At 38.5% G+C, this 22,736-nt stretch overlaps 1 protein-coding gene across 1 annotated transcript in view; it reads right to left on the bottom strand.

Annotated features, from left to right (window-relative positions):
• Nucleotides 1–22,736, bottom strand: part of drosha (ribonuclease 3 drosha) — a 295,969-nt gene that overhangs the window by 225,977 nt on the left and 47,256 nt on the right. The window contains exons 4-5 of the mRNA XM_067146934.2: nt 19,152–19,306; nt 9,133–9,284 (exon numbers count right to left, since the gene is read on the bottom strand). Coding sequence (XP_067003035.1) covers nt 9,133–9,284; nt 19,152–19,306 — 307 coding nt within the window. The remainder of the gene's footprint in view (nt 1–9,132; nt 9,285–19,151; nt 19,307–22,736) is intronic.

Genomic DNA, 22,736 nt, shown 5'->3' with positions numbered 1-22,736 from the left:
TTTGAATGCGGTTGTTAATCTCATGCTGTATTCTGTTATCACTTGAAATGATGCACCCAAGATATTTATATTGGTCTACTGTTTCCAGTTGTGTACCTTCCAGCATTATTTTTCCTTTCTTATTCTGCCTGTTGACAGACATAGTAACAGTTTTCAATTTATTTATTGTTAATCCGTGTGCTTTCAAATGTTCATTCCAGGTGTTCAGCCTCTCTTGGACTTCCTTCTCTGTCTTTCCCCAAATTACTACATCATCTGCAAATGCAAGTGCATTGATGTCCATATTGTTCTTCTGCTTAATTTCTTTCATGACTTCATCCATGACAGTGATAAAAAGTAATGGTGAAAGGGTACTGCCTTGTTGCACTCCTTTAGTGGTTTGGAACCAATCAGAATTACCGTTTTCTATCTGTACGCAACTGCAGCAGTCTTTGTAAAGCATTTTAACTTTCTGGATAAGCCCTTTGGGTACATTCTTCTTTCTTAAACATTCCCATATAGTCTTCCTTGGAACACTATCAAATGCTTTTTCGAGATCCAAAAACACTAGTGTTAAGTCTTTGTCCTTCTCCCAAGGCTTTTCTAACAGTATTCTAAGTGCAAATATGAGATCGGTAGTTGATCGGTGTTCTCTGAATCCATATTGTTCTTCCTGTAGTTGTGGTTCTATTATTTTCCTTAGCCTAAAATTACTAAAATAGACTCCAAATCTAGCGACTAGTCTCTAGAATTGACTAGACTGATGTGAACGAACACAAACATAGCACGCGAGAACGAGTTATTTACAATCGATATACACGCGATATACAGGATTCAATAAACATCGCACATTCGCTCGTATTTCTCATATTAATTAAATGTCGAAATTTCATTTGAAAGCGGTCAATGAGCGAAAGGCTTCCGGCCACTGGCGTGCAATGCTGAAATGGCGGGATTTGCAAATAAAATGTTTGAAGTTCACCAAAAAATAAGCTAAAGTCGGGAGAAATAATAGAATAATTGGGAGGCGGGAAAAACTGCAGAAAATCAAGAGTCTCCCACCTAAATCGGGAAAGTTGGCAGGTATGTAAATGTATAAGGAAACTTAACCAAAGTTTGTAGTTTAGGGGAACCAGGTGTGAAGACAGACTGAAAGACAGGTGTTATGAGATAAGCAAGTATCTGGCAACTACATAGTTGTTTGGATAGTAAAGTGTTGAAGGTTGAAGTGACTGTGTGCTCAATCTTGTTGATGATATTGGAAGGAGGGCAGTCATGAAGAGATAAGATTCGGTAATGGTGTAGCAGGGATAAATCATTTGGGTGAAACCTATAATTTCTGGAAGAACAAAATACCTATACCATTTGGGCACATCTTTGGTACATCACTTGGGTGAGCAAAAAGAAACAAAGAAAACAGGTTTCAGATAGACAATTACCTGGTATGTGATCAATCTCATATAAATACACTGCCTATGTAGACAGCTGACAACAATAATAGAATTTGGTAGTAGAAGTAATGCAGCAGCAGTATGAATGTTCAGATATCTTCTGTTACTGAAACATCTAGGGTGAAAAGGTGTATTATAGTGGAATGCTAAAAATATACTTGAGTCTATTGTTCTCAAAGATGGGTGTTTTAGGTGTTGTAATAAAAAATGTGGGGTAAATGTGCTAATTAACTCTTTCATATTGTTATGGAATGTTATAGAAAGATGCACAACCAGGAGCCACTTTCAGATTCATTAATTCAAATACAAGTTCTTAAGTGCAGTTTAAAATGAAAAAAAAAAAAAAAAAACTGAACATTTAAAAACAAAATCTAACAAATTTATTTGCATAGAGTTATTATTGAAAGGAAGTGGTTCCATTATGCACACCAACAAGTCTGCTCTCTGCCAAAATGTTCACAAAATGTGAAACTTCTTACTACCTGCAGGACCTCCATTCAAAGAAGAGGCATATGAACAGTTGTATTCCATAAAAAAACAGAACCTCAATGACCAAAAATTTTTACTTCATTACATGCATATATATATACATACATAGGTGATACATCTTCAATATTCGACTGTTAAGCCTTTCAGTGTTTAGTCTGCAAACCTCTGTGAATTTACTAACTACAGCCACAATCGTCTATTTGAAATGAGTTATGTAGCCTTATTTAAATCGTTAGAAACCGAGCCTAACCATTGTTGTCTTGGTCTCCCTCTAATTCTCTTAACCCCCACAGAAAAGAACAAGAGTTGAGTGAAAGATATCCAACAGAGATGAGATCTCTGAGAGATTAAAAATGCAAATTTCAATCATTTGATTTTTTGGGGGAGAGATTCTGTCTTACAACTTTGTTAATTGATAACTAGCTACAGTGCTTTTGAAAACTTGTTCCAGGATATTCAGGAGCTAGAGAAATAAATAAGATATAAAACTGTAAATGACTGCCGAAAGACCTTGACAACATTGTGAGATGGACAGCAAACAACAGTATGGTAAACCAGGTGAAAAGTCAGGTTGTTTTATCAAGAGGAAAAGTCCTTAGGGATTGGAGAAACTGACCTAGGGAGTTGAAATAAGATTGGAGTTTTTAATAGACAAATAAGCTTGAGTAGAGATTTTAAAAGTAGGAAAGATCATAATGATATAATATGAAGATAAAATTGGGACAAATATTAGTTTACATGAAAAGGAATTAGGAACTGTTCAATGAATTTACAACTTCTTTGAAATCTTTTACGAAAAGACTAGGTAAAAGACTGACAGGGAATCTACCAACTGGTTGACAGCCTTAAATGAAGATCAGTGGTAACTGACAGACTGACTGACAGACAGATTGAACAAAACTTAACTCCTCTTGTGTAGGGTAAATGTTATTACATTTTTTTTACAGCAGAGCAGTATTGTTGATTTTCTTTCTTAGATTTATTAACCCATTGCCATACTTTGACGGAACCTTCTGTCCTGCGATCGTAAGGTGGTAACATGCTTTGATGGACACTTCCGTCCTGGTGCACGGAACATTTATAAGTTCATTATCACGATTAGCTGATCAGAGAGATTTATTCTGTTCGTTTTACAGCCTACCCGACAGATTTCAGATGATACCTGAAGCTATTTTCTCTGTGTAAATAGTACCTCTGAGCTGAAATATGGAAAATAAAAAGCAGCTCAGTTTCCCACTATTTGTAAACAATCATGGTGGCATGGATGAGGTTATTCGCAACTGTCTTGAAAACAGTGATGTTGAAGGTGGAAATGATTCTCTGGAGAGTGAAGATACGTCTTCTTCTTCAACTGACAGTGACGAAAGTGATTCCGACTTCAGTTCCAAGGTGACAGTGCCAATTGAAACTATGGGACAAAATCAGAATGCAACAAGAGCGGGTGAGAACTCTAGTAATGATACTTGGAATTGGGATCTTGTTGACAATAAGCCTGTTTCTGAAATTCATTCTATAGTGAGGGGGTTGGGAAATAATCCAAAAGAAATTGACGTAGTGAATGAATTCCTAACCCCGCAGTTCTGGGATCACGTTATAAAGGAGACCAATGCTTATGCATCTACATTTCTTGCTAATTTATCTGCTCCCCTTGAAACCAGCAATACTTACGAACAAAAGCATTGGTTTCCTGTTACTATAGACGAGCTTAAAGTTCACTTTGCTCTGTGTATTCTTATGTCACAAACAGCCTGCAATGCAAGATAACTGGTCAAAAACATAGAGAAATAGAAACTCCCATATTTAGTGAAACCATACCATTTAAACGCTTTGTTTCTATAAACAAATTCTTGCATTTTAGTACGGACTCCTCCGAATCAAAGCATGACAAACTAAGAAAGGTTAGACCTGTTATAGATTTACTTTTTGGACAGATTCAAGTTTGTGTATACTCCATGAGAAAATATTTTCATTGATGAATCGATGATTAAATTCAAACCTTGACTGTCATTCGTTCAATATAATCCATCCAAGAGAGCAAGATTCGGTATCTTTTTTTTTTTTTTTGCTAGGGGCTTTACGTCGCACCGACACAGATAGGTCTTATGGCGACGATGGGACGGGAAAGGCCTAGGAGTTGGAAGGAAGCGGCCGTGGCCTTAATTAAGGTACAGCCCCAGCATTTGCCTGGTGTGAAAATGGGAAACCACGGAAAACCATCTTCAGGGCTGCCGATAGTGGGATTCGAACCTACTATCTCCCGGATGCAAGCTCACAGCCGCGCGCCTCTACGCGCACGGCCAACTCGCCCGGTGGGAGATTCGGTATCAATGTGTACGTAGTTTGCTCTTCAGAGAACGGCTATTGCTGGAATTTCAAAATATATACTGGGAAGGATTATGAGGGAGGATCTCCCTACAATGATTTATTAGTTAGTGAGAGGATTATTATTGATATGTGTAAGGTTCTTCTGGGTGTCTGGAAAACTTTGTACATGGATAACTGGTACAGTTCACAGTCTTTGTACAAGATTCTCCTGGAACATAACACACATGCTATTCATAAGTTGTGAATTTCATTATGGTCCGTATTGACAATTGATCACTATCAAAGGATAGGAAGGGTCCACCTATTCAATACCATTAGCTTGTATGTTGTCTTAGTTTCGACCCCATATATACTGGGTCATCTTCAGCCACACTACAATTGGAAGACATAAGCACACATATAACCAATAATAATATAAAATAAATCACACTCTGGTATGACACAATTTACAGTTTGAATTTAAAATATTGATGAGGTCCAAACAACATATCCAAACTTGAAACTAAAGACACATCAAAACTGAAACAGACTTTCAACATATTAGGTCGTGTTACGTACATGTAGTACGTGTTGAAGAGATGTTAAGTACAGAACAAAAAAATGGCCAGCCGGACACCAGTGGGATCCGAACCCACAACCTCCCGATTTCGCGTCGGTTGCTCTACCATCAAAACTGTTGTGGTTGATACCAAACTATTTTGTCGTTCCTACAGCAGCCAATGTTCTTGAGTTGATCTGGGAGTTGGTATTCTTATCTGTGTACATAGAGTCTGGTGTTGGTATCTGTACCAAGTGCACGCAACTTATGAAGAACATAGGGACATTCACTTCAAAACAAATCACTACATCTGATGAAAAGGAATACCTATTCAAATTACGAATGTTCCCCTTAAAGCTACATAAGTCCTTACCCATATTACTATTGAACAAACATAAATTATCAATCAAGTTGCTTGTCTACACAGATAAGGATACCAACTCCCAGATCAACTCAAGAATATTGGCTGCTGTAGGAACGACAAAATAGTTCGGCATCAACCACAGCAATTTGATGCGTCATTTAGTTTCAAGTTTGGATATGTTGTTCGGACTTCATTAATATTTTAAATTAAGACTGTAAAATGTGTCATACCAGAGTGTTTATATTATTATTGGTTATATGTGTGCTTATGTCTTCCAATGGTAGCATGGCTGAAGATGACCCAATATATATGGGGTCGAAACTAGTCCCAGTTTTATAAGACAATATACAAGCTAATGATATAAAATAGGTGGACCCTTCCTACACTTTGATAGCTGACACATGTTATTGGCATGGTTAGGGCAAACAGGAAACATATCCCTCCTAAGTTCAAGGAAACACAGCTGAAGAAGGGTGAACTTACTTTCGCTTCAGCGAACAAAATCCTAGCCGTAAAATGGATTGACAAAAAGCCTGTACACTTTTTGTCAACTCAGCACGATAGACCAGATTTTGTTACAGTCCAATCAAAACGATGGAAGAAGCTGAAACCCAATCTGGCGGTCGATTATAATGGTGGAATGGGTGGGGTCAACTCTCATGATCAGTGGCTGGCGTCTTTCCTACTCGTAAGGAAGTATGTGAAAGGCTATAAAGAGATGTACTTCTACCTCCTTGATATGGCATTATTGAATTCCTTTCTCATTTGGCAAATTCTCAACCCAACAATGAAGAATAAACACTTCACAGCATTCGCATCAGCGTTGCAGAACAGTACTTACAAGGTGCTCAAATACCCCAGGTACCCCAGCAGAGGCCGGCCCTACACTGGTACCACACCACTGAAACTTCAGTCAACATTCTGGGCACTTTCCATCCAAAATTGCCCCTACAGAGAAGAAATTAGTGCCATCCAAGCGATGCAAGGTGTGTTGCGCGCAGGGTCTATGGAAGGAAACCTCTTTTCAATGCGTCAAATGCATGGTTGCTCTCCATGTTGATACCTGTTTCTTGGTGTACCATACAAAAACTGACTTCTCCAAACCATAAAAACATGATAAAACTTGGAAAAAAAAAAAAAAAAAAAAACCTATAGTGTGTGTCTTCAAGTTTCCTTATGTAATTAGTCAAATTTATGTTAAAGTGACTGAAAAATTACCGTATTTATGCGAATAATCCCCGCATCCTAATTTTAGGAAGGCTCATTTTGAAAACATTAAATGCCAACAATGACGCAAATAAAACCCGCACCCCAATTTCGTGCCTCAATTTATAAATTAAAAAAAAAAAAAAAAGAAGTGGGGATTATTCGTGTAAATACAGTAAATTTCCTTTCACAAGTAATGGTAGGCCAAAGGGTTAAAGGACAACTGATACTGAGGTTTTACATCTTTTATTTTCAGTTCTCCAGTACCACTGATAACCACCCACTCACACTTGTGATCTGTGAAACAACTCAGTAGTAGTTTAAAACTTCCTAACAATGCCTATTTATTCAAAATATATCAAAGCTACTTGCCATTTGCTAAAATCAACTTTTCACACACAAAAAACAGGCAAAATAAAGAGTGGACAATGTAGAAAAATGAAAAGATAAATACAGTAGCAGCCCCATTTAACATTTTTGCAGGGACCTAATTTTTTTAACCTTAAATCGGGGTTTACCTTAAATCGAGGTTTCAATAGAAAGCACACCTTTTCCAAAGATATTTGCTTGTATTAACATAAATTGGACCATCATGCATTATTTACACAGTTACAGCAATAAAACAAGGAGATATCTACCCTAAACACTGGGCTGTAGATAGGTTTGTGCGTCATTTTGACAGACTTTTGATGGTGAATGCAAAACCGCTTCGGTTTAAGGTTGTTCTTATAACGTATATACATGATTTTCCTTTAAATAAGAAGATGTACAATATTATAGGGAAGGATCCACCTTTCAATACTCCGTAGTAAAAAGTAGTCACAACCTGTTTATTGGGACCGGTTTCAACACATTTCAAGTGTCATCATCAGCCAATTAGCGAAGATCTTAAAACAACTAATATATTGAACACAGGCAAAATATTAACGCTCAATGCAGGTTTTGCCCTATTGTGAATTATGTTAAATCAAATATAAAACTGAATTGCTCTTATGGAATAATTTCCAGGACTGGAAATTTCTTCTGCTAAATGTGGGTTTATGTTAAATCGAGGTCACACAAAATCGGGGTTATACTGTAAATATGTTTTAATTTATCAGGGTTTATTTAAACAAACAGTTTCACAGTGGTTACTTAATGAAGCGACTAAAATACTTTCAGAATACTTCCTAATTAAATTTTTCTATTCACCCAAACCTAGTGTTTTGAACATTAACTGAATTGCTACAATATGATACAATGTTAATATTTTGCCTGTGTTCAATATATTAGTTGTTTTAAGATCTTCGCTAATTGGCTGATGATGACACTTGAAATGTGTTGAAACCGGTCCCAATAAACAGGTTGTAACTACTTTTTACTATGGAGTATTGAAAGGTGGATCCTTCCCTATAATATTGTACATCTTCTTATTTCTCTATTCAATACGGAACAATCATGAAGTTTTTTTTTTCCCCCTTTAAAGTCGAGAAAGATATCAATCTCACACAAAAACACATTGAAATCGATATTAAACCGCAGCTGGTTTGTTTAAACATTTTTCCGATGATTTCCAAGCAGCTGCTTACCCATTAGCACGTATTTTCTAATTCCAATAGACTGAACACGCATTCAGTTTCATTCTTAAAAATTGTAATAGCATGCATAGGCTTGTGGCAAACGTTTCATTTTCTTACTTCAAACGGCGTCACCTAACCTAGGTTCACTGCGCGCGTATTATTAAAACATATTTCAAGCTCCCTGTAGAAGAATAATATTTTCACTATAAATTTACACGGGAACAGCCTTTCCGAAATTTAACAAGACGTGAAAATACATAGCCTAACCTCTCATATTAGTTATGCACACCACTGTATCTTGAGAAGGAGAAGTATCACATTCTTATTTTATTTCAGTACATAGTATTAAAATTAAGCAATCGTTTACTTCAGCCTTTGTTTTTAGTAAGTTAACAACTGCTGGCATTGCACTTATTGCAAAAACATATCCCAATGTTTGTTAACACCAGTTGGAGTTATGAGGACACCTCAGGCTCGCTCAAGATCGATCCACTCATGCATAGTGAGGAATCAATATGGAAGATGATCAGTCGCATTCAAAATAAACGCCCGAATTTGACCGTAATAACAGATGAATCATTAAAAGGGTTCTCACTGTAACCGAAGGATATTGCACAGATTAATATAGGAATTTTTTAAGGTTATAATAACATTGTCATTAAAACGGGGGTTCTCTTCTGCTACAACGGCCATGGTCGGACGTGTATCAGAGTTCGACATCTCACTTTTGCCCTAAGTGCCCGCGCTCTAAATTCCTCATCTGCCTTGAATCATCCTCAGCAAGCTTATGACGTCTTTTTCATAGGTTCTTAATGTCCTATAGCCAAAAGAATAGAAATAAATAATTGGGAATATTAACATTTCCTTAACGCTCAATGCAGGTTTTGCCCTATTGTGAATTATGTTAAATTAAATATAAAACTGAATTGCTCTTATGGAATAATTTCCAGGACTGGAAATTTCTTCTGCTAAATGTGGGTTTATGTTAAATCGAGGTCACACAAAATCGGGGTTATACTGTAAATATGTTTTAATTTATCAGGGTTTATTTAAACAAACAGTTTCACAGTGGTTACTTAATGAAGCAACTAAAATACTTTCAGAATACTTCCTAATTAAATTTTTCTATTCACCCAAACCTAGTGTACAAACACCACTTTCCCTATTTCTTTAATTTATCTTCTAACAGTTGACACTAATTATTGTGGCAAAAGATATTACCTCTCCGGGGTCATTGTACCACAACTCTGGATGAAGACGATCAGGGTGAGATCGCTTACGTTCCAGCTCCTCCATAGCACAGTCTTCTTCATCATCATCACTACTACATGAACTGTCACCACTTCCTGCATCACTTGAGCTACAAACTTCCGCTGAAATATAAGAACACGTCAGTGCTGTATAGTAAATAAGAAAAGATAAATGTATATTCACATATTTTCCATTTATGTTTAAAATACATTCAATTTTACACTTCCTAATTCCTTCTTGATTTTCTTTCAAAGAAATATGAATAAGTTTTGAAAAACAACTGAAGTTTCACTGACTGCAAGAGTGAGCAGTAGCTGTCAGAGTGTAATGGCAAACTGAAAATACAAGTCTGTGATGCTCAGATGAATTTCGGCCTCATCCATAGTTGGCCAGCCGACCTTCCATACCATACAGTGCAGCAGACCTTCGATTTTATGAAGTACTAGTGGACCCGTGCGTTGCTCCACAGCATTCCTTATAAATAGGTCAGACAACTCATCTTGATATGCCTGTCGTAGTAATATTGTTTTTCCTGCCCATTTCAATAATTTTATGAACATTTAATACTGATAATATAGTTTCTGGATTTTCCAAAAAATTACAAATGTTTTTATTTTTAAAGAAGATTCCATACCAATTTTAACGTCTGTAACATCTTCAGTTGTACGATCCCGCCCGTATGTGTGTCTTACCGTACAGTTTTCTTTCCCAAACATAAGTCATAATATGTTTAACATACCGATTGGGAACGAACTTTGACTTAAATGGCATTCAGAGTGTCACATTCATCTCAGCTACCCCAAAGACTATGAATTTGTCACTAATATCGTCATTTTCGGATTTTTAAGTTTCACCCCCTTCCTTTAGGGGTGCTACGGGTTTCTTGCCCCTACAGTAATTTTTCTAGATAAAAGCAAAAATAAGGTTTAAGGAACACATCATAATCTTCACATAATGTTGGGTAGGCAACCCACTGATCGGACTTGTCTTGCGGTTTGTTTATCTTCCCTTATTTTATTTTTCACCCCTTAGTGCCGAACTACCAATTAGATTTCATTCAAACCACTTCATAATCCCTCTCAGATGTAATAAGAACAAACTGTGAAAATTTCAGTGAAATCGGTCCAGTAGTTTTTGAGTCTATTAGCTTCACACATACCAACATTGTTATATATCTGCCAATATCCACCTCCATAGCGTAACGGGTAGCACTATTAGCTGCCGTCCTCGGGGGCCTGGGTTCAATTCCCGGTACCGCAAGAAATTTTAAAATGGCAGGAGGGCTGGTACATGCAGCTCACCTCCACTGGGGATGTATCTGAGAAGAGCTGTACCACCTCACGACGAGGACACGAGTTTACCTTTGTCCGCGTCCATAGCATCATGGTAAGTGTTATTAGCTACCGTCCTCGGAGGACCAGGTTCGATTCCCAGTACTGCCAGAAATTTAAGAAAGGCAGGAGGGCAGGTATGTGGTTAAAATGGTACATGCAGCTCACCTCCATTGGGGGTGTGCCTTAAAAAGAGCTGCACCACCTCAGGACGAGGACACGAGTTTACTTTATCTGTCGATCACAGGAGATGCCTATCTCATTTGCTTCTTTATCCACACTGTACTAATCTTTGAGCCCACACTGTCAACAAATTACCAACCACAGAGCCAAGATGTCACCTGTGGCAGGTCCTCACAATCAATTTGGAGTGTTTTGATTTTTGGTGGGTCAGATATCATTTGCTGAATCAAACCTCATATTGTGTCAATAAATCATTACATTCTTAGGTTTAACTTTGAAGACAAGTTCAATTTTGGAGGTTAGTACGACATCAACACAGTTACCATTATTATGGATGAGCCTGGTAAGAGTAATATTTAGAAAAGAACAAAAGCCATTTTTAGCAGAAATGACAATTTATAATACAAATGTTAAATGACTGTTTTATACACATAAAATGTTAATAAGATTTGTACTGTTTTCTGAAACTAAAGGCTGTTGGAGAAACAATTGGCTTTACGTCGCACCAACACAGATAGGTCATACGGCGATGATGGGACAGGAAATGCCTAGGAGTGGGAAGGAAGCACTATGGCCTTAATTAAGGTACAGCACCAGCATTTGCCTGGAGTGAAAATGGAAAACCATGGAAAACCATCTTCAGGGCTGCCGACAGTGGGGTTAGAACCCACTATCTCCCAAATTCAAGCTCACAGCTGGGCGCCCCTAACTGCAAGGACAACTCACCCGATGCTGTTGGAGAAAGAGTCACATGTACAGATGAGCAATCAAAAATTGAGCATGAAAAATTTTAGTCTTGTATCGGGTATCATTGTTCTTGGAAGAGGCAGTACAGCTACAACAAAAATAGTGATGCAACTTGCTTATTGTTGAACGACTCATTCCTGATGAAATGTAACTGTCTGCATATCAGAATAACATGAAAGAATACAATGAAATGGACGAGAGACAGCCATAATGATTAAATAAATATGGGAAACGAGGGACACGCCTAGCAAATGAAGCTTGATGTGAAGCACTTCACGACATGTCAGGGTTAGTGTAGGGAAAATGTCCTTGGTTATCAACCACGACATCCAGGGTTTGAATACTGCTATGGGCAATTATTTTTACTGGACTCCATTCCTATATTGTGTAAATGAACCATAATAAGTCCTGTTTTGTTTTTTTGCTTTTTCATTTCCACTCTCAATGCTTGCAACGAGCACGTAGTTTATAATCACTGGCTCCTGGGACTGTTATAGAGGGTAAATATTCTATGTGCCATGCACAGCAGGGAATAGCCCTACAATATTAACCCTTCATGGGCGGTGATCATTTATGGCCGTAGGCAGCAAGGAACATTAAAAAAATGAAAATGCATGCAAAATTTTGTGAAATTTACTAAAACAATGAAAATATGCCTAAATATACCACATACCTTGTATAGGAGTGGAAATCCAAATTTGAAGCGGTTTGTAGGCAACATAGAAATCGTAAAATCATTTTTGCATTGGAAGAACGGCACAAGGCACACTCCACTTTATGATGTGACAGTGATTAACTTGAAGTACACTGTAGTCCGCTATTATGAAATATATGTACAAAAAACTACTTTCAATGATATTTTGGTTTAATTTTTTGTCTTTGTCCATCAGAAAGTGAAAAAATCTGTCAGAAAATAGTAATATCAATTGAAGCTACGCTGTAAACAAATAATACCCTGAATTTGTAAGTGTCAAGGTGATGATGGATCCTCAAAACTCATGTTCAGTGTGGTATACCTTGAAGCACTTATCTGGATGCAGATAAGGCTTTGAAATGCAAGTTTTAATAAATATACAGTGTACTTGCGTTGACCTTGAGCCCTACGTACAACACAAGTGAGGGACTTGACACCGCTTCGGTCTATGAAATTTAGTCTCTCATTGGAGGGTCCACCTGAAGTTTGCTTTCTGCTTGTAGGAAGTGACTTGCGGGAACTTACCCTTTCTTCTACTAGGGACTCCACCAAACACCTCCTGAACTTCTTATGACTCATGGGGTTTTTACCACCTTGGTTTTGCACCATAGTGTATAGCAAGAACGAATTGACTATACATACTTCAAGTAGCCAAAAAACACCTTTCTGTACCACTTCCGTGACCGTTTCATGAATTGGTATGCTGCAATATAGTGGTCAGTTCTGTCAACCCCACCCATGCTTTTAGTGTAGTCTAGTACTACATCGGGCTTGGAGAAAGGTGACTGGTTGGGATATTTAGAAGCAACTTCCGTGACTGCAATTTTGTCACCCTTGTGACAGGTACTCAGCATGGTCACTACATGCTTATATTTCCACGCAAGGCCCAGCATTTCATTTTTCCGGCAGCTGATTATATCCCCCCTTTTCATTTTCTTTACATTATCAGATTTGAGCTTACCTGGCATGCCTCTTCGGGAGGGCATAACAGTACCAGTTGTGACCATACCCATTCCTAATAGTTCGTTAGCTAGCTCTGGTGAGGTGTAATAACGGTCAGTATAGATATGGTAACCTGAGGGTGGAATATTGACATTTTTTATGAGGGATGAGCACAGACTTTTCACAACCTGAGTTGTCTTCAAAAGACCTGTGTTTTCAAGGTCAGATTTTCCCATATAAGGAATTAAATTATATAGGTAACTGTTGGTACTGTCAGAAAGAGCAAAAACTTACAACCTGAATTTTGTAGATTTGTTTGGGTTATAAATCTTGAATGAAACTCTTCTTTTGAAACTAATTGTACTTTCATCCACAGAAACGTCAGGACCTGGTTGATAAAATAACAAATTTTTTCCTAATTTTTTCTAGAACAACCTGTATGTGTTCAACCTTTTTCAGAGGCATATTTCCTTCCCCATGAGCAAAGTGGAGATTCCAGAAAATAAGTAAAAACTCATCCCGGGAGAAAACATCACTAAAAAATTGCATTTTGTAAACCCAGGCCATTGAAAAATAGTCTTTGACACCTGGCAAGGGGTGAAGCCCTATGTTGATGATGACACCAACAAATACCTTTGTCACGCAATGTTGGGTGATGTCAATTTCTCATTCTGCTGTTTTTTTGGTTGGTGTTGCCTGTATTTTCCTTTAGACCCCATATAATTTAGTTTCGCTGAGAATATCATCAAATATTTCATCATCAAAGAATCGATGAAAATATTCTACAAGGGGCGTATCAGTATCAAAGTGTGATGGTAATATTATGAACGGGAATAATATTTGTTGGCCCAGAGTCGCTATTACTCATGTCCGTCCAGTAATCCGCTCTGTAGCTATCTGTGTCAGCATCACTTGTGTCGTTGCACTCAGACGAGCTGGAGAAAGAATTTTCGTCCTCAGACTCACGTTCACTAAAATCTGACACTTCTTCGACCGTATCATCCAATACTGACACTATGTCTGTATCATTGATCCATTTTCGCAATGCCATTTTACCGGAAAACCGCAAAAATATGTAAGAAGTATGCACACGAGAAAACTGCATCACGCAACGTATGTATTACGTAACTCCCACAAACAGGAGAACAAACTCAGCAAGATACTGCGGGGATTTCCCTCACCAGAAGAGTTGAGAGAACAGCTCCTGCCATCTCTGAGCATATTTGGATACTTCCTCAGCTAATGAACCCGCGATTTTTGAACGGAACATATATATATATATATAAACAAAGTTGAACCTGACTTATACGTACATCAAGGGGAAGAGAAGAAACTACTTGTAACTCAGAATTACTTAGAAATCAGATGCAATACATCACATATTTACTGAAAAACCAATGGAATAGACCTAAATGTGTAAATCCTTGCAAATCATAAATACATTAAGACAGAAAATATTTTAACTTGGTCCAGCCTTAAAGAAATCAGACAGTTTGGCTTGTTTTACTTTTCTTGCATTAAGAGTATAAACCTCCTTTCGCAAACTTAGTAATGAATTCAAAGCATTTTCACTACAACTTTTCGCACCGATGTTAACGCCTACACACATCGATTGCAATTAACACTTCAATCAGTTCAGGTGTTTCAAGATTCAAGTCGTTATCTTCATCTCCAATGTAACTATCGCTTGTAGCTGGTCCATCACCGCCGCGTTGTTGGCATACATCAACAATAATCTCTTCATCCGGTAGTTCTCCACATACAGCCAGATTATCATCGAAATGAACAAAAGTATTGAATTCTACACCCTCCGGTAGCGTTAGCTCATTGCCAGACAAAACTTCGTTCCCATCATCATCATTAGAGGCAGCTTCTTCTAGTAAGATACCAGTTTTGCAGAAACAGTTGCTGATTGTAGAGGATGACGCCTGCATCCAGGCAGCCGAAATAAAGTCCATGGCTTGTAGCAAATTGAGAGAGGTTCACTTCCTGCATCACTCGGTGTTGTTAAATGGTGAACCAGCATTTTTTTATAATTCACTCTGAAATTTGCAATGATGCCCAAATCAAATCAAGCAGACATTCTCCAGAACGATTTGAGGTGAATGTGCTGCACATCAATCCATAAGAAGAAGGATTTTCCTCTGTTTCTTTTTCAATTTAATGTCCAGTTTTATCAACCACTGTTCCATTGGATTCATATTCCGTAGGTTTTGTTTTCGCACCTTTAAAACACCTCGGATTCTTCGATTTTCCTATCACAAGTGGAGGAAGTTTGTAAGATCGATCTGCATTGGTGGCAAGAAATATTGTTACCCAAATTTTACTTTTCCTCCCTCCATGGCATGAGTCACCTTTTTCAGCCAATGTTTTATTAGGAAGGAGATTGTAAAACAGGCCGGTCTCATCACAGCTGTAGATGTTTGGAAGCTGATAATCGCTTACGATACCCGGCAGAACCTCTTCTTTCCAGTGTTGCACCGTGACGTCGTCCGCAGATTTTGAGTCACTGCAAATTGTTCTCCCTGTGATTCCATTACGATCTTTAAATCCTTGCAACCATCCTGATGAAGCCTTGAAATCAGCAGTGATACTCATCATTTTAGCTAAATCTATCGCCTTTGCCTTCAGCATGTCTCCACTAATTGGTAGAGCTGAAGCCCGCTTTTGCTGGAACCATGTGAAAAGTGCTTTCTCCAAATCTACGTACCATCCTTCTTGCTGACGGCTGAGCTTTGCTGATTATGAACTCAGCTTTAAGAACTCATCCAAAATAGCATTTCTTTTACTGATGACTGTACATAGTGTGATACAAGCAATCACTAAGCCTGAAGCAATTTCAGTTTTTGTTTTGTGTGGATTAGCGTCCACATCTTGTATAACTTTTCCTTTTTATGTTCTCCATGGCTATCAAAAGCAACTGAATGACAAAATTACTGTTCAACAGTAAACACCAGATAGCGGCATCGTGGACATTTTACTTCTCCGTTGCTCCCACGAAAGAAATTCTCATATTCAAACAAATTTACTGTATTTTATTTTTGTTTCCGCACCAAAACCACCCACTTTGCTTATAATGTATCATAATCTTTGGCGGCGTGTCAGAAACAACGAAGGTAGAGGAGGTGCAAATGGGACTCGCCTTTGTTAAGCCGCCAGTAAGTATGGGGTCAACAGTGTCAGTCGGTGAAACTCTGTGTTCTGTTTCAGCACCGAAACCTGATCGCTCTACTTCTGCCTACGCCGACACAGAGGAAACTTCGTAAATACAGTAGTTTATTTAAAAAAAGTACGTTCTCATTACAATTACGCAAAACTCAGTTATATTTCCCTGACACTTAATACGTATAACAGCGAATTACGTACAAACGGACTGCGTATAAATCAGGTTTAATTAACACGCTTTTAAATTATATTTTGCCGGGACCTAAAGGAAATTATGTAAAAATATGAATTACGTAGAACAGAGTTACGTATAAAGCAGGTTCAACTGTATATACGTTTCCGCACAGAGCGTAAGAAAAGTCGACCATATATATATGTTTCTGCCCACGGAGAGTTAAGAGCGTCCATGGAAGTACCAGTTAGCTCCAAGAAAGTGTACCCACCTGTTAAGGTTAGAACCAGGATTCCAATCCTACTCCATACATTACATTTTTTTTTTATTTATTTTTTTTTTTTTTAACTTTTCGAGTGTTGTGTTAATCAAATAAGTGTGTATTTCTATTCATTGCAATATCTGGCAATGTGCTTTCAATTATGTCAGACATGACTTAATGCCTCATCCAGCATCCATCAGCTTGAACAACATGCTCAACATGATGCCTAAAGTATTCCTCATCAAGGGCGATTCTCCCATGTGTCTAACATAATGCCCCACAAAGCACCGTATGAACGCGGAAGAGGGCGAGACCAGCGTTTCTTTATATGGCGTTTCCACCTTGTCCATATATGTTCAATGGGGCTCAAGTCCGAAGCTCGAGGGACCCAATTAAGAAATTCAACAGTCTGCTCAGAAAAACAGCCTTGACCACGACTGCTTGTGTGGATTGGGGAGTTGTCTTACACAAACTGTATTTCCTCATCTGGATAACACTCTCTCATACTCAGAACCTTAACATTCTGCAGAATGTCCAAATATTGGTCTGATATAAGATGGTCATCTATCTGATGAAGCACTCCATCAGAGAATACCCACCCCCAACAAGACACAAATACGTGGCCACTGCGTGAACACTCTGCTATGTATCTTTTTTTGTTGTACTGGGCTCCTTGTGACCTGTAAACACGAACAGGCCTGACCACCGCCGATCTGAAGTCTCATCAAAGAAGATCACAGGATACCAATTACGATTTAACCGATTGAAGTCCGAATTTATTCCAAACTTGTTTGACCCCTGTTGCTGAATATTTCTTAGCTTAGTTCTAATGTAAGGGATGACTGTCCTGAAGGATCCGAACACTGGAATATTTACTGTTTTCTTGTTTTTATTTCCTAACCTAAAAATAGGTTTAGTATGGCCAAACTGACAGCTGAATACAACATGTCAGGGGCATCCAAAGTTTTTCTTTGTGTGGTATGTTTTGAAACAGTCTTCCAAATGAAGATGAACAAGGCACTTCTTGCGCTGGAATATAAAGCTTTCTTTGTGCTCCAGTAATATTTTAGGTTAGGTTTCGTATTCTGTGACATTATTATGAGGGTGAAATAAGCCTTCTTTTCTTGTACGGATGCATCTTTCTATGTATTACCACAATTCCCGCCAGGCAGAAATGCATTGTCTGCATATTTATTAGTTTCGTTTACGATCTCCATCCAGAAATCATCGCCCAAGAATTGACTAAATACAGTACATCTAATTCTGTTCCAGATTCAAGCAGGTATCGAGAAATCAATGGATTGACTCTGCATTGACTGCCGAAATGGAATTTTACTGGATTATTCAGCTTGTGAATCCAAGCCTAATCACTCGCGCATACATCGCTTTCGTTTACATACTCCTCACTATCCTCACTGCTTTCACTCAAATTGTCATCAAAATTACCTTTACTGAATTCATCATCATTTATACCATAATCACTTTCATTTAGAACTTCGTTCACCCACTCATAAAATTCACCAGATTCGATATATTTTATTGCGTTCAGCCTTGGTGCCGCCACAATCACAATATAAATAAACCACACACGTACCTGAAAAGATATCCACCGAAGATAAAATACGTAAATAATCTATAGTGGTCAAGGAACTTCCATATAATTCAATACATGCTACAGATATCAATAATCAGCACTATCTATATTTATGAATAAGAAATTTGAGATTTACACAGTGGACTGGGGCAGCGCCCGTCTTTTGTTATTACAGCAATTAAGAGCCGCGGACAGGCAGTGCCCGTCTTTTGTCTCTAATCGGTTAACTTCATCTCGGTAAAGGCGAACCAATTGACCCTCTATTCATCAAAGAGAGACTCTTTGGTGACAACTTTCCTGCAGTGGAGTCCAGCTTCTCGTTATCATTCACGGACTGTGTATGGACATCCAGGAAAATTGGTTACCTGCATGGCTCTGCCGAGTTTATGAATGGGTTCTCCTGTGAAGTTTCAACTAACCTGCTGTCTTCTTCCGTAGTAGAATCCCCAATTTAAACCAATGCCCGGTAGACGTCAAATGCCCCCTGACACTCGCCACTGCTGTATCCACCTCTGAGTAGTCCTGGGTGAAAAGCAATACTGAATTGCTATATCAAGAATGCTAAAATTGCTGTGTTGAACGAGAGCGAGTACTTGCTCTTTTGACGCCTGTGAATAATGTGCCATGTCAGAATGGACTGAAAGAACTCTGTGTGTTTGTTGCCTGACATCATCACAGTGTATTCATTCAGGAACAAAAATGTTCACGCTAGAATTTGATCCTTAGATGTTATGGTAGCACTGCGTTATGAGGGAGCGTGTCATGTGCTTATAAATTCATAGTGCTGTAAGGAATTGCATATCTGACTGTACAGAACATAGCCAAAGTGGACTTCATGTCTCCAGAGATGCAACGTTTTATTATTCATATGTACATGAAGATAAACTTTGTACACTTACATTTATGTTTGGCCAATTTTAACCTGTTCTTCCGAGGCGGCGGCTCATATTTTGGGAGAGACTGACGTACTCTTTCAGCTCTGGTTACTAGATTATAATCAAACTTTTCTGTCAAGGCCTGTAGCTTTGGGGTTGCTCTCATTACTTTTGGATTTCTGAAACCAACAAAAACATGCAAGATCAATAATGAAATGTATATGTGATGAAAGAAGGTAAAGGATAAGAATTATCAAGATGTGAAAATATAAATGTAGCAGATTCATAGCACGTTATAACAACTACAGTAAAACAAACTGAGTTCGATAGCACAAACTCAAACTCATATATGCAAGAAAAATAGCTCAATATCATATATTTTAATGTTTGATAATTTCTTCTAGAATGTTAAGAACTACCAGAACTGAAACATACATACATTACATACATTATCATTATAGACTGTTATGCCTTTCAGCGTTCAGTCTGCAAGCCTCTGAGAATTTACTAAACGTCGCCACAATCCTCGATTTGCAACTAGTGTTGTGGCCACATTTAGTTCTATACCTCTTATCCTTAAATCGTTAGAAACAGAGTCTAACCATCGTCGTCTTGGTCTCCCTCTCCTTCTCTTACCCTCCATAACAGAGTCCATTATTCTCCTAGGTAACCTATCCTCCTCCATTCGCCTCACATGACCCCACCACCGAAGCTGGTTTATGCGTACAGCTTCATCCATCGAGTTCATTCCTAAATTAGCCTTTATCTCCTCATTCCGAGTACCCTCCTGCCATTGTTCCCACCTGTTTGTACCAGCAATCATTCTCGCTACTTTCATGTCTGTTACTTCTAACTTATGAATAAGATATCCTGAGTCCACCCAGCTTTCGCTCCCGTAAAGCAAAGTTGGTCTGAAAACAACCCGATGTAAAGATAGTTTCGTCTGGGAGCTCACTTCCTTCTTACAGAATACTGTTGATCGCAACTGCGAGCTCACTGCATTAGCTTTACTACACCTTGATTCAATCTCACTTACTATATTACCATCCTGGGAAAACACACAACCTAAATACTTGAAATTATCGACCTGTTCTAGCTTTGTATCACCAATCTGACATTCAATTCTGTTGGATTTTTTACCTACTGACATCAATTTAGTCTTCGAGAGGCTAATTTTCATACCATACTCATTGCACCTATTTTCAAGTTCCAAGATGTTAGACTGCAGGCTTTCGGCACAATCTGCAATTAAGACCAAGTCGTCAGCATAGGCCAGGCTGCTTACTACATTTCCACCTAACTGAATCCCTCCCTGCCATTTTATACCTTTCAGCATATGATCCATGTAAACTACAAACAGCAAAGGTGAAAGATTACAGCCTTGTCTAACTCCTGTAAGTACCCTGAACCAAGAACTCATTCTACCATCAATTCTCACTGAAGCCCAATTGTCAACATAAATGCTTTTGATTGATTTTAATAATCTACCTTTAATTCCATAGTCCCCCAGTATGGCGAACATCTTTTCCCTCGGTACCCTGTCATATGCTTTCTCTAGATCTACGAAACATAAACACAACTGCCTATTCCTCTCGTAGCATTTTTCAATTACCTGGCGCATACTGAAAATCTGATCCTGACAGCCTCTCTGTGGTCTGAAACCACACTGGTTTTCTTCCAACTTCCTCTCAACGACTGATCGCACCCTCCCTTCCAAGATGCCTGTGAATACTTTGCCTGGTATACTAATCAATGAGATACCTCGATAGTTGTTGCAATCCTTCCTGTTCCCTTGCTTATAGATAGGTGCAATTACTGCTTTTGTCCAATCTGAAGGTACCTTACCAACACTCCACGCTAATTTGACTACTCTATGAAGCCATTTCATCCCTGCCTTCCCACTATACTTCACCATTTCAGGTCTAATTTCATCTATTCCTGCTGCCTTATGAAAATGGAGTTTATTTACTATCCTTTCCACTTCCTCAAGCATAATTTCACCAACATCATTTTCCTCCTCCCCATGAGCTTGACTGTTTGCAACACCACCATGATGATTTCCTTTTACATTGAGAAGATGTTCAAAATATTCCCTCCACCTCTCCAGTGATTCCCTGGGATCTGTCATGAGTTCACCTGAATTACTCAAAACACTGTTCATTTCCTTTTTCCCTCCCTTCCTAAGATTCTTTATTACTGTCCAGAAAGGTTTCCCTGCTGCTTGACCTAGCCTTTCCAGGTTGTTACCAAAATCTTCCCATGACTTCTTTTTGGATTCAACAACTATTTGTTTCGCTCTGTTTCTTTCATCTACGTACAAATCCCTGTCTGCCTCGGCCCTTGTTTGGAGCCATTTCTGATAAGCCTTCTTTTTACGTTTACAGGCTGCTCTCACTTCATCATTCCACCAAGATGTTCGCCTCTTCCCATCTTTACACACAGTTGTTCCTAGGCATTCCCTTGCTGTTTCTACTACAGCATCCCTGAACAGAACTGAAATCTTTAAAAAAAATTAAATTGCCCACATTTATATGGGATACATTACAATAACTAGTTCAGCAGAATTCGTGACAAATTAGCAATGAACCAGCCATAATTAATTTCATTGGATAATTTGCATCAGGTCTCTTCAGTGAGACAAAAATTTCCCATAAAATGTCAACAGAGAACATTTTAAGATTTCGATCTGATCATTATGGCATCATCACGATACGGACATACTGGATGCAATAAACAGGGAAGGGAAAGGCAAACAAGATGCTAGATGGGTAGTTATTATTATTATTATTATTATTATTATTATTATTATTATTATTATTATTATTATTATTATTAAGCGTATGGAATTAACAGAATGGACAAGTATGTACAATATTATACAAAAGAAAAACCTGCAAAGAATACATGGTAAGTAGGGAACAATTACACATGATTATCTAAATTGTTTATCCATTGCACTAGGGATACTGAGACATCAGCAAAGTCTTTTCGGTCTCCACCATAAGCACGCAGAGGGCATTCGTCCATTATATGATGCATGGTCTGGACTAAAGCACCACAATCACACGCTGGAGAGTCCCTGAAGCCCCACTGGTGAAGGGAGAATGCAGATCTTCCACAATTTGTGCGGAACCTATTTAGTGATGCCCACGTTCTTCTTGGCAAACTGAAACCAGCTGGGGCGTGGTTTGGATTAAAGAGGCTTGGCCACTCCGGAGCTGTACGAATCCACTGCTCTTTCCATTCCTCTTTTAAATTGAAACCAGCATCCATTAGATTCTTAGCTGTTTTCATCGGTGGCTTACGGGATTTCAGCCTTTGTCTCCAGAGATCTGCAACATCTCCATGGATAGGTAGAGTTGGATTGGACATGATCTTATCATATTCTTGAACAAGGGCTCTTGAACGTCGCAGGCTTGGTGGAGCAATGTGGGACAGGACATGCAGCCAGTGCGTTGCAGTAGGCTTCAGAGTACCAGAGATGATACGCATGGTGGTGTTAAGTTGTACATCGACTTTCTTCACGTGGCAACTGTTAAGCCATACTGAAGAGCAGTATTCAGCTGCAGAATACACGAGGCCAAGCGCAGTACGTCGTAATGTGTCCGC

This window comes from Anabrus simplex, chromosome 5 (assembly GCF_040414725.1).
Source record: "Anabrus simplex isolate iqAnaSimp1 chromosome 5, ASM4041472v1, whole genome shotgun sequence".
Classification (NCBI taxonomy): domain Eukaryota; kingdom Metazoa; phylum Arthropoda; class Insecta; order Orthoptera; family Tettigoniidae; genus Anabrus; species Anabrus simplex.
Note: the sequence above shows the minus strand (reverse complement) of the source record. Positions and strands in the feature narration are given on the sequence as shown.